This window comes from Phocoena sinus, chromosome 4 (assembly GCF_008692025.1).
Source record: "Phocoena sinus isolate mPhoSin1 chromosome 4, mPhoSin1.pri, whole genome shotgun sequence".
NCBI classification, from domain to species: domain Eukaryota; kingdom Metazoa; phylum Chordata; class Mammalia; order Artiodactyla; family Phocoenidae; genus Phocoena; species Phocoena sinus.
The window spans coordinates 137,956,729-137,968,785 of NC_045766.1; the positions used below are offsets into that span (position 1 = coordinate 137,956,729).

The window sequence follows — 12,057 nt, forward strand, 5'->3', positions numbered from 1 at the left end:
TACTTAGGAATAAACCTACCTAAGGAGACAGAAGACCTGTATGCAGAAAACTATTGGTGAACTAAGACACTGATGAAAGAAGTTAAAGATGATACAAACAGATGGAGAGATATACTATGTTCTTGGATTGGAAGAATCAATACTGTGAAAATGACTACACTACCTAAAGCAATCTACAGATTCAATGCTATCCCTATCAAACTATCAATGGCATTTTTCACAGAACTAGAAGAAAAAATTTCACAATTTGTATGAAAACACAAAAGACCCCAAATAGCCAAAACAATCTTGAGAAAGAAAAACGGAGCTGGAGGAACCAGGCTCCTGTACTTCAGACTACACTACAAAGCTACAGTAATCAAGACAGTATGGTACTGGCACAAAACCAGAAATATAGATCAATGGAACAGGATACAAAGCCCAGAGATAAACCCACACACAGATGGTCACCTTATCTTTGATAAAGGAGGCAAGAGTATACAATGCAGAAAAGACAGCCTCCTCAATAAGTGCTGCTGGGAAAACTGGACAGCTACACGTAAAAGAATGAAATTAGAACACTTCCTAACACCATACACAAAGAAGAATCAAAATGGATTAAAGACCTAAATGTAAAGCCAGACACTATCAAACTCTTAGAGGAAAACACATGCAGAACACTCTATGACATAAATCACTGCAAGATCCTTTTTGACCCACCTACTAGAGAAATGGAAATTAAAACAAATATAAACAAATGGGACCTAATGAAACCTAAAAGCTTTTGCATAGCAAAGGAAACCATAAAAAAGATGAAAAGACAACCCTCAGAATGGGAGAAAATATTTGCAAATGAAGCAACTGACAAAGGATTAAGCTCCAAAATATACAAGCAGCTCATGCAGCTCAATATCTAAAAAACAAACAACCTAATCCAAAAATGGGCAGAAGACCTAAATAGACATTTCTCCAAAGAAGAAATACAGATTGCCAACAAGCACACGAAAGGATGCTCAACATCACTAATCATTAGAGAAATGCAAATAAAAACTACGATGAGAGGTATCACCTCACACCAGTTAGAATGGCGATCACCAAAAAATCTACAAACAATGCTGGAGAGGGTGTGGAGAAAAGGGAACCCTCTTGCACTGTTGGTGGGAATGTAAACTGATACATCCACTATGGAGAACAGTATGGAGGTTTCTTAAAAAACTAAAACTAGGGGCTCCCCTGATGGCGCAGTGGTTGAGAGTCCGCCTGCCAATGCAGGGAACACAGGTTCGTGTCCCGGTCCGGGAAGATCCCACATGCTGCGGAGTAGCTGGGCCCGTGAGCCATGACCGCTGAGCCTGCACGTCCGGAGCCTGTGCTCCGCAACGGGAAAGGCCACAACAGTGAGAGGCCCGCATACCGCAAGAAAAAAAAAAACCAACTAAGAAACTAAAAATAGAACTACCATACAATCCAGCAATCCCACTAATGGGCATATACCCTGAGGAAAACCATAATTCAAAAAGAGTCATGTAGGACTTCCCTGGTGGCACAGTGGTTAAGAATCTGCCTGCTAATGTAGGGGACACGGGTTTGAGCCCTGGTCCAGGAAGATCCCACATGCCACGGAGCAACTAAGCCCGTGCGCCACAACTACTAAGCCTGCTCTCTAGAGCCCGTGTGCCACAACTGAGCCCACATGCCACAACTACTGAAGCCTGCGTGCCTAGAACCCATGCTCCACAAAAAGAGAAGCCACCGCAATGAGAAGCCCGCGCACCACAACGAAGAGTAGCCTCCGCTCACTTTAACTAGAGAAAGCTCGCGTGCAGCAACGAAGACCCAATGCAGCCAAAAATAAATAAATAAGTAAATTTATATAATAAAAAAAGAGTCATGTACCACAATGTTCATTGCAGCTCTATTTACAATAGCCAGGACATGGAAGCAACCTAAGTGTCCATCAACAGATGAATGGACAAAGAAGATGTGGCACATATATACAATGGAATATTACTCAGCCATAAAAAGAAATGAAATTGAGTTATTTGTAGCGAGTTGGATGGACCTAGAGAGTGTCATACAGAGTAAAGTAAGTCAGAAAGAGAAAAACAAACACCGTATGCTAACACATATATATGGAATCTAAAAGAAAATGGTTCTGATGAACCTAGGGTCAGGATAGGAATAAAGACGCAGACGTTGACAGTGGACTTGAGGACACGGGGAGGGGGAAGGGTAAGCTGGTACGAACTGAGAAAGTAGCACTGACATATATACACTACCAAATGTAAAATGGATAGCTAGTGGGAAGCAGCCACATGGCACAGGGAGATCAGCTCGGTGCTTTGTGACCACCTAGAGGGGTGGGATAGGGAGGGTGGGAGGTAGACGCAAGAAAAGGGGATATGGGGATATATGCATATGTATGGCTGACTCACTTTGTTATACAGCAGAAACTAACACAACACTGTAAAGCAATTATACTCCAATAAATATGTAAAAAAAAAAAACATTAAAACAAATCACTGTCAAACGAGATGAACATGAGCTGCAGTGAAAGGTGGGGAGATGGAGTAAAAGAAGCCGTTCACTGGACTCACTGCCCCACAAATGTCTGCTAGCTCCTGCCCACTGTGCTCGCACTGTCTGTTCCTTCTGATGGAAACACACACAGTGCCAGGTGGGGAGGGAGACCCCGGCCCCGCACACAGCTTTCAGAAGTAGGCTGGAGCCTCACTGCCTCAGTGAAGCTCCAGAAGGGCCCTCCCCCACCCCCAAACGACTACACCTTCCTCTGAGCTCCCTCACACACCAGAGATGCACCCATTCCAGCACAAGTACGTTAGCACCTTTTGTTTTCTTTTTACCTACTTCTCTCCAGACCTGTAAGGAGATTCACAGACACTGGTTGAATAAAACGATTTTGATTCAGTAACAGTCTGAAAAGAATGAGTTGATGAAGATGTGGTGTAAGGAAAGGTATCCAAGGTAAGGATATACCGTTCAGCAAAAAGAACAAGTTTTGTGTATGCCTGCATGCATGTCTGCGTACACGTGCAACTATTACTCACAGGAAATGCCTGGAATAGTACATAAACTGTCAGCGGATACGTCCAGGGACAGAAAAAGGGGTCAGAAAGAGGAAGAACTTGACTTTTCACTTTCCAGCCTTCTGTAAAATGTTATGTTTATATTTTAAAAAATTAATCAACTGTGATTTTTTTTTTAAAAAACACCACCACTTTGAATGAGCATCTTTTTGTAGGAAAAACCCAAATGACAATTTTAAACCCCAGAATAACTTAGGTTCTCTGGTGTCCACAGAATCAAAACCATTTTCAAATGCTTCCACAACAACTAAGATACTGAAAAGCACAGGAACAGACTTGGCTGCACATGTTCCGAGGAGTCGTCACAGCTTTTTAACTGAAATATTACAATGCTATTCACAGCACTCGTAGGAAACTAATAACTACTATTCCTACGTAAAAAGCTCCTCCATTTTGCACAAAAATGGGCGCTCTTAGGGAGGAGGTGTAATAAGAGTGTTGGCTGGACACACTTTGCAATCTGATGACCTGCATTGGAATCCAGGCTGTCATTAGCTGGGTAATCTGGGGCAAATTCCTTAACTTGTCTAGACCTCAGTTTCCTTGTTAGTAAAATGGGAGTGATGCTGCCAGGCTCACAAAACCCTACACCAGTGTTTCCCGAGTCCCTCAGGTGGAACATAAGACCGTCGTTACATGGACAAGTATGTTTCACTTGAATGACAAGCACTTAAAACCTGAGAACACAGGTGGCAGCCACCTCGAGCAAACCAGGACAATTACAGGTGCTGTGTTCTGGCAGGCGCATGGATGAGTCCGGTTTATAGCAACCGAATCTTTACCAATGCTGTTGAGCTGTACTGAGAAAACTGGAAATTTGTATTTATTAGTTCCACCTGCCGCCAGCCAAGAGTGGAGAGGGTGAGAAAGACAGGACCCTCCTTGTACAACCATGGTGCAAACTGGGCTTGAGACACGCGCTGTCTGCAGGCACTGAGACCTCGGAGGGTCCTTCTCCCTGGATCTCTGCGAGCAGCCCTGATGGTGCTGGTTGCCTCCTGTACCCATCCTTAACCACAGATGACGGAGTCCATCCAACACATGAGTCACAGCATGTGATTCCAGGTGTATATTTTTGTCCAGTGATTAGATTTATTCATTTAATAACTTTTTTTGGCTTTAAAAAATATACAGTTGACCCTTGGATAACATGCATTTAAACTGTGTGGGCTCACGGTGGATTTTTTTCAATAAATATACTAGAAAAAGTTTTTGAGATTTGTGACGATTTGAAAAAAACTCACAAGAAAAACCATATAGCCTAGAAACATGGAAAAAATTAAGAAAAAGTTAGGTATGTCACGAATGTGACATCAGTGTATAGGCTAGGCTACCACAAAGCAATCATACTGTCGCTTATTTATTATCAGGGCATGAATTGTTACGCCTGTAAATAAATGTGAATTTATTTTTCACATTATCTCTTGATTTTTGATGTCTAGTGTTAGTAATACATATAGCATCTACAGTGTTTTGTATCACATAAGACAATATTGATGTAGGTACTGACAGACGAGTCGCCTTGTAAAGAGACAAACTATGGTATTGATATAGTACAATGCTCTGTAAATGCTATTTTTTCTTCCTTACAATTTTCTAAATAACGTTTCCTTTCCTCTAGCTTACTTCATTGTAAGCATACAGTATATGACACATATAACACACAAAATATGTGTTAACAGTGTATGTTATTGGTAAGGCTTCTGGTCAGCAGTAGTCTATTGGTAGTCAAGTTTGGGGGGAGTCAAAAGTGAAACATAGATTTTCGACTGCACGTGGGGTTGGCACCTCTAACCCTTGCATTGTTTAAGGGTCAACTGTACACAGCAAGCCTCTATTTAGGAGAAGTTACACAGGGTTTTCTTTCACAGTGGCCATATGAGGTCTCCTTTTAAAATGCATTTAGTGTAAAATACATTAAGTGTAAAAGTGAAGTCTGGGAAACACTGTCATAAGCCAACAGGTGCAGATTCTGTTCCTAATCCTGGCATGAAGGGATGTGCACCGGATGAGCAGGGCTAATACCCGCTTCCACCCCGCCACCCACAAGGAGTGGTCCTGGCTGCGTTAAGACTTCCATCTGGGTCAAATGGATGATTCCATCTCTTCAACTTTTTCAGATGTACCTTTCATTACTGATACCATATTTTAAACCACAGAAAACGTTTCAGCATCTCAGCTGCTATAACATCTTTGAATGGAATCTGCTAACTTCTGAATGAAAATAATAAGTATTAAAGTTAAGTGTACATATCGCCTGTCACTGCCTCCCCCAATTCTTATTTTGATATTTTCCAAGCTACAAAAAAGTTATGAGAATACAAAGTAGAGGAAAAATTGGAACTCTCACACACCGCTAGTGGAGTGTGAAGTTGTGCAGGTGCTTTGGAAAACAGTTTGGTAGGTCTTCAAAAAACTAAACATAGAGTTATCATATCACCCAGCAAATCCACTCCCAGGTATATATCCAAGAGAAATGCAAACATATGTTCACACAAAAACTTGTACTAGAATGTTCATAGTAGCATTATTCATGATAGTCAAAAAGTGAAAACAACCCAAATGTCCATCAGCAGATGAATGGATACATAAAATGTGACATATCCATACAACAGATTACTATTCAGCCATTAAAACAAATGAGGAACTGATACATGCTCCAACATGCATGAACATTGAACACATTATGCTAAGTGAAAGAAGCCAATCACAAAAGGCCACACACTGTATGATCCCATATAATTAGGCAAATCCACTGAGACAGAAAGTAGACCTGTGATTGCCAGGGGCTAAGAGGGAGAGGGAATGAGGAATGACTACTCAGGGGTACAGGGTTTCTTTTGGGGGTGATAAAAATGTTCTAAAATTAGATGGTGGTGATGGTTGCACAACCCTGAATATATTACAACCACTGAATTGTACACCATTAGATCTCAATAAAGAATACAAAGTAGACCCATATAACTTTCAACTAGAGTCACCAGTTGTTAATATTTTGGCACATTTGCTTTCTTTCTCCTCATATGTGCGCACACACACAATATGGCTGGACCATTTAAAATTTAGTTATTGTGACACTTCACTCCGAAGCACTTCAGTATGTGGAGTATTCTCTCACATAACCAAAATATGAATATCATACTGGGAAAATTAACACCAAAACAAAACTTGTATTTAGCATATAGCCCATATTCAAATTTATCAAAAATTAGGTACTGTATTTGGTTTTCAAATCCCTTTCATCTCTTGAATCTAAAAAAGTTCTTTTTAATGACACTAACACATTTGAAGAATCCAGGCCAATTACTGTACAGAATGTTTCTCAATACGAATATGCCTGTTTCCTTACGAACTGAGGGAAGTTAAGCATTTTTGGCAGGAAGGCTACATAGTTGAGTTGTATCCTTCTCAGTTTTTCATGCCAGAACCCTCTATTGTTATGCCAGAACATGTCAATCTCATTAGTGATGACAGTGATGGAAAAGTGGTATTCATTGTTGGTCTTGGTTAGGATGGTGACTAGCAGATTCCTCCACTATAAAGGTAACTTTTCCCCTCTGTAATTAATAATCTGGAGATGACATATTGAATCTGTAAATATTAGGTTTCCGCAAATATCTTGCACCGAAAGGCTTTAGCGGCCCTTTTGAGACCTCCCTGCATTCACGTGACCAACCACTACTCTCAATTTTATTCTACCGAGTGTGAGAGCTGGCTGTGATTTCAACCCTGGCCGCACATCAGAATCACTGGTGTCTCGGGGTGTGAGACCCCAGTTAGCGTATTTTTAAATTCCCCTGAGTGATGGATTCTGAAGTACAGCAAGGGTTGAGATTCCCCGACTTAGAGGTAGAGGAACCTTGCATCCTCATTTGGCAAATAAGGAAACTGACGCCCTAAGAGGTTAAGCAGCCAGTGGCCCAAAACTTGTTAATGGCATAGCTAAGATTTTTTCTGACTTGCATTTTAATATGCTATTCCTTTTGTATGTTATTAAAACAACAAAACCAGACAAATGAATAACTTTTGTATGGCGTTAAAGCTGAGCACGGCCTAAAGTGCGTATTTCTGCTTCCAAGGTTAATTCTGCCTTTCTGTCCTTAGACCTTTGCACTCAACTTAGAAGTGAAGAACGGGGCGTTTGGTCATCAAGCTCCTCCCCCCTCAGTGCTCTTGGCGACAGCTCAAGCCCGGGGGCCCAAGGGCGAGCTGGATGTTCAAGGGGCCCGACAGTTACCGCTGCAGCCCTGGGGCCAGCCTCTCGGCCCTGCATGCCTCCCCAACCCCGGCGGCGACTCCGGCGGGGGCCGCTCTTAGAGCAGCCAGCCGCGCAAGCGAGACGCACCTGGCAGGGATGCACCTGGCTGGTCCGCACCTGACCGGGACTTACCTGGAGGTGCGCCTTGCCCCGCCCAGGAAAACCCAGAAGTATGCGGGACCTGGGAGACAACAGAACCTGCAGGCACACCCACCCCTACTTACCCCGGCGTGATAAACCTTGTTCGCTCTTTTAACCTTAATGTCCAGGGCGGTCCCCATCTCGAATACTCCGTTTCGGGAACCACTTCCTGCGCGTGACCCAAGGGAAAGGAGAGCACCCCACCCCTCCGTCCGGGGTCCCGCCCTTTTTTTCTCTCCACCAGCCGTTGCGACACGTGACACCGCGCCTGACGCCTGTTCGACTCCCCCGCCTTCCTCCTTCCGGTGCAGGGGCGGGCCTTAGCTCTTGCCGAAGACTGTCAGTCTTCGCCCCGCCGGCCAGGAAGGGCGGGACAGGATTAACCCCACCTCTTCCGTAAAGATAGTCGTTAACACCGGAAATACCCTTCTTCTCGCCCGTTTTCTAGAGGAAGGGGGAAACTCGGCTCTCCCGGCGTGCCCCGCGGCAGGGGGCGGTGCCAGGGGCGCGTTGCGGGCGCAGCCAGTACCTCGAGGCTGAGGCTCCCGTCAGGCTGTGCGGGGCAAAGAGGCGTTTCGCTGTTGAGTTGGCTTTAAGGCGGTGATAACTGGGGGCTGCCTTCCCTTCCAGTCCCTTCCTATTGTTGTCTCTAGTCCTCCCTCGCTTTCTTTCGGGGGCTCTGAAGACGGGCCTTGTGTCCGTCCTGGGCTAGGCAGTTCTCCCTGCCCGTTCCGAGGCCCAGCGCTCCCTGCCTGCAAAACATGGATTGGCGGGCGGCTCGGCCGTCCCGCCCCCGCCCCCGCCCCCGCCGCCGAGCCGGGGGCCAAGGTCTCGGGGAGCGCGGATGACCTCGCCCAGCCTCGCAGCGCCGCGGGGGCTTGTGGGTACTCCCTCGGCGCGCGCCCTGGAACGGGGTGCGCAGAATGTGGGGAGGCGCGGCTCGCAGGCCCTGGGTCCTGACAGTGCCTAGAAATGAAAACCTAAAAGCAGAAACGGTCCTGCCTAATCTTTTTTTTCCCAGCAAGAGCTGACTACACACAAGGAGTACATTGCTTTGTGGGAGGATTACCTCCAGACAGGGCAGCGGTTCGGTGCTAGGCAACATACTACGTTGGTTGAAATAAAATCCCTTGTCAATGTTTTAAACAATAACTTTTCTAATAAGCAGAGAGGTAAATCTTCATTGTTTTGGTAGCTGACTTAATACAGTGCTTTTTGTTTATTTAAAATTCTTTGATTCTGCTATTTGTTTTTTTAAGTGCGTTACTTTTAGGATTACATGAGAATTTTTCCGTAAAACGGTATCCTGAATTAGTATCACGAGTGCCTCTCTTTTGGGAATGTAAGGTACTTTACAGGACAACAGTGATGGTGCTATAGCTACAATTGCTTTTGAAGGTTGATACATTGGTGTTTCCCAATATTAAGTTTTCAGCTCCTCTGTGCCCTCGGGGCTTCGTCTCGGTCTTAGATACCTTCCTGACAACTCAAACTCAGCAATTCTAAAACAATTCATTAGGGACTTAATAATCACTGTCTAGTCTATTTGCAATTCAAGACGTGGATCCCTTTCCACCAGACTCACCCATCATTTCCAAGTGGTAAAATGTCAGTCTCAGTAGACAAAGCAGGGAAACAGGAAAAGAAGCACCTTAAAGGATCCACATTCCAGACTTGTTTCAGCAAACCCGCTTTATACTTATTTTGTAACAGAACATTTCTTCTTCGTTGAGGACAAGTGTGCTATATTTCACTCATTTATGTAGGTTGTACACAATCTTTCTGGAATGCTGGTGCACTGTAGAGAGCTTTAGTTCCGGCAGTTATCAGTGTAAACAGTTTGTTGGACCCTCTCCGTGTGATGGCTTCCAAACATAAGAACAGTCCATTTTTTCATCGATCGCTGTTCTTTTGAATCTTTTCTATCCCTTAACCACACCTTAGGTGATACTGTTCTGGTCAATTCAGTTACTAAAAATCAGACCCTGTTAGTGTGTGGATCTCGTGGCTTGAGTGGGATCCTAGATAATTAGGGTGCTAAGGTACAAGTCATGGTTCTGGTTCTCAGACACTTCCTCAACATCCTCTTGAAGGCCTGGCTTCTTCTGTGTTGAGGCAAGTTTCTCTTAACTGGCCACTGCTAGAGTTTTATCTTAGTTGATCCCTGCTTCTCTGCATAACAGGCTCTTGTTTGAAACTCCTTTCATGGGGTACATATGGGAAGACCTGATGGGCCTGTCCTATCCATATGTTTTCATGGAAGATCTACCTTCAGCTCGATCTTTTCCATCACCCCACTGACAGCACCGAGCAGTATACCAAGTCTTGTGGGTGAGGGTCCAGCAAGAAAGCTGGAGACGATTTATCTTCCACAGAGTCCACCTGACTCTTGAGAAACACGCGCCCTTGCCACAAAAAAGGGCCAGACTGGAGGCTGCCCGTGGCCTCTGCTCTCCACTCTGCCATCTCTCTTCCATCCTCTTCCTCCCTCCTGAAACACAGAGAGAAATAAATCAGCAAGAATGCTGACTAGACAGGTTTGCAGGTAGGAAATGGAACACCAGCCTCTCCTTCCAGTAGGCCTTACTGATAGCGGAGAGATTATCGTACAGCCTCCCCACTACATCACTTCCCACCAGAAACGCTCCCCAAGGCCAACTACCTCCTTTCATTCCTTCGCCTGCCTTCCGATATAGACTGAGAAGGAGAGGACTGAGAAAGTATTCCGTGGAAGCAGGGCTAGATCTGCAGCTTTTATTAATCCGTGGGGAAAGTGTCTGTCTCCGATTGTGACATCTTTTGTTAGAAGATGGGGTACGATGTTGTTTTCAGCCGTGAGCTTAGTGCTCGTTCTGGGACAAGAGGAGAGGCCCCACTAAACATCTTTTAGTGGATGCTGTGATTCTCTGTTCAGACCTTTCAGGACTGAAGGACATGTTCCCTGATCTACTCAGAGTATTGCTCTCAACAGTTCTCAGTTACGTCACTCTTCAAAACTTGCCCTCAGCTGAAGAAGACTGCTTTGCCCAAAGTCATGGTCCCTTGGGGAGGTGGGGGAGGGGAGGGGGGGGACAGCCCATATCTAACGACTAGTCAGTTTAGGATATGAAGACCTCTTTTCCTCACCACAGTTTGGGACAGTTCCAGCTCCAAAGCTCCCTATGTTAGTATCTACTGTGCATAACAAGTTACCCCAACAGTTAATAAAGTGGGTAAGAACTTAGGAGCAGCTTCACTGAGTCGTTCTGGCTCAAGGTCTCAGGTAGTTGCAGTCAAGATGTTAGGGCCTCAGTCATCCAACGCCTTGACTAAGGCTGGGAGATCCAAGATGGCTCCCTCCTGTGACTGTTGGCTGGAGGCCTCAGTTCCTCATCATGTGGGACTCTCCAAAGGCTGCTTTTCTTTTTAATCAATTTTTATTGGAGTATAGTTGCTTTATAATGTTGTGTTAGTTTCTACTATACAGCAAAGTAAATCAGCTGTACATATACATATATCCCCTCTTTTTTGGATTTCCTTCCCATTTAGGTCACCACAGAGCACTGAGTAGAGTTCCCTGTGCTATACAGCAGGCTCTCATTAGTTATCTATTTTATACATAGTATCAATAGTGTATATATGTCAATCCCAATCTCCCAATTCACCCCACCTCCCCGCTCTTCCCCCCTTGGTGTCCATAGATTTGTTCTCTATGTCTGTATCTCTACTTCTGTTTTGCAAATAAGATCTATACCATTTTCTAGATTCCACATATATGCGTTAATATACAGTATTTGTTTTTCTCTTTCTGACTTACTTCGCTCTGTATGACAGTCCACAGGCTGCTTGAGAGTCCTCACAGCATGGCAGCTAACTTCTCCCAGAACAGGCAATCCCACAGGGAGAGCAAACAGGGAGCTACAGTGCCTTGTATGACCTGACTTCTCACATTCACTTTTCTTCTGTTCATTAGAAGAGAGTCACTAAATCCAACCCATACTTGAAGGAAGGGGAATTTGGCTCTACCTTTAGAAGGGGGCATCAAAAAATTTGTGACATATTTTAAGCCACTTAGCTCCCATTGGATGGGGAGCCTTTGTTGTAACTGCGTGACAGTTCAACTTTTCCCTCTGCCCAACCCAGTCCTGTTTCTTCACCCTATCCCTCCATTCCTGTTGCTCACCCCCAATATGCTTCCTGAACATTAATCTCCATCCCGAGCCTGCTTCCTGCAACAATCCTGTCACGCTAGCTTCCTGACTTAACTCCTCTGAGCCTCAGTTTTCTTCATCTGTAAAGTGACCTCACAATACCTTCGTTACAGGGAAGTTAATAGAATTCATATATCTATCAAGTACTTACTGTGGGCCAGGCACTGTTCTAAGCACTTTAAATGTTTTGATTTATTCCATCTTCATAACAGTCTTACAATACAAGTACAATTACTGTTTACTCACTTTATAAAAGGGAAAAACTGAGGCACTGAAAGACCATGTAGCAACCAAATGGCAGCCACCCATTTTGATTCCAGAGCTCACATATGCAATCACCAATCACCGTGCCACAAATGTGTGTACAACAAAGGCCTGGGGT

General features: G+C 44.4%; 1 protein-coding gene across 1 annotated transcript in view; it reads right to left on the reverse strand.

The window, feature by feature from the left end:
- VPS26C (VPS26 endosomal protein sorting factor C) overlaps positions 1-7,774 on the reverse strand; it is a 53,390-nt gene extending 45,616 nt beyond the window's left edge. Inside the window, exon 1 of the mRNA XM_032630195.1 lies at positions 7,569-7,774. Coding sequence (XP_032486086.1) covers positions 7,569-7,625 — 57 coding nt within the window. The 5' untranslated portion in view covers positions 7,626-7,774. The remainder of the gene's footprint in view (positions 1-7,568) is intronic.
- Positions 7,775-12,057: the final 4,283 nt, after the last annotated feature.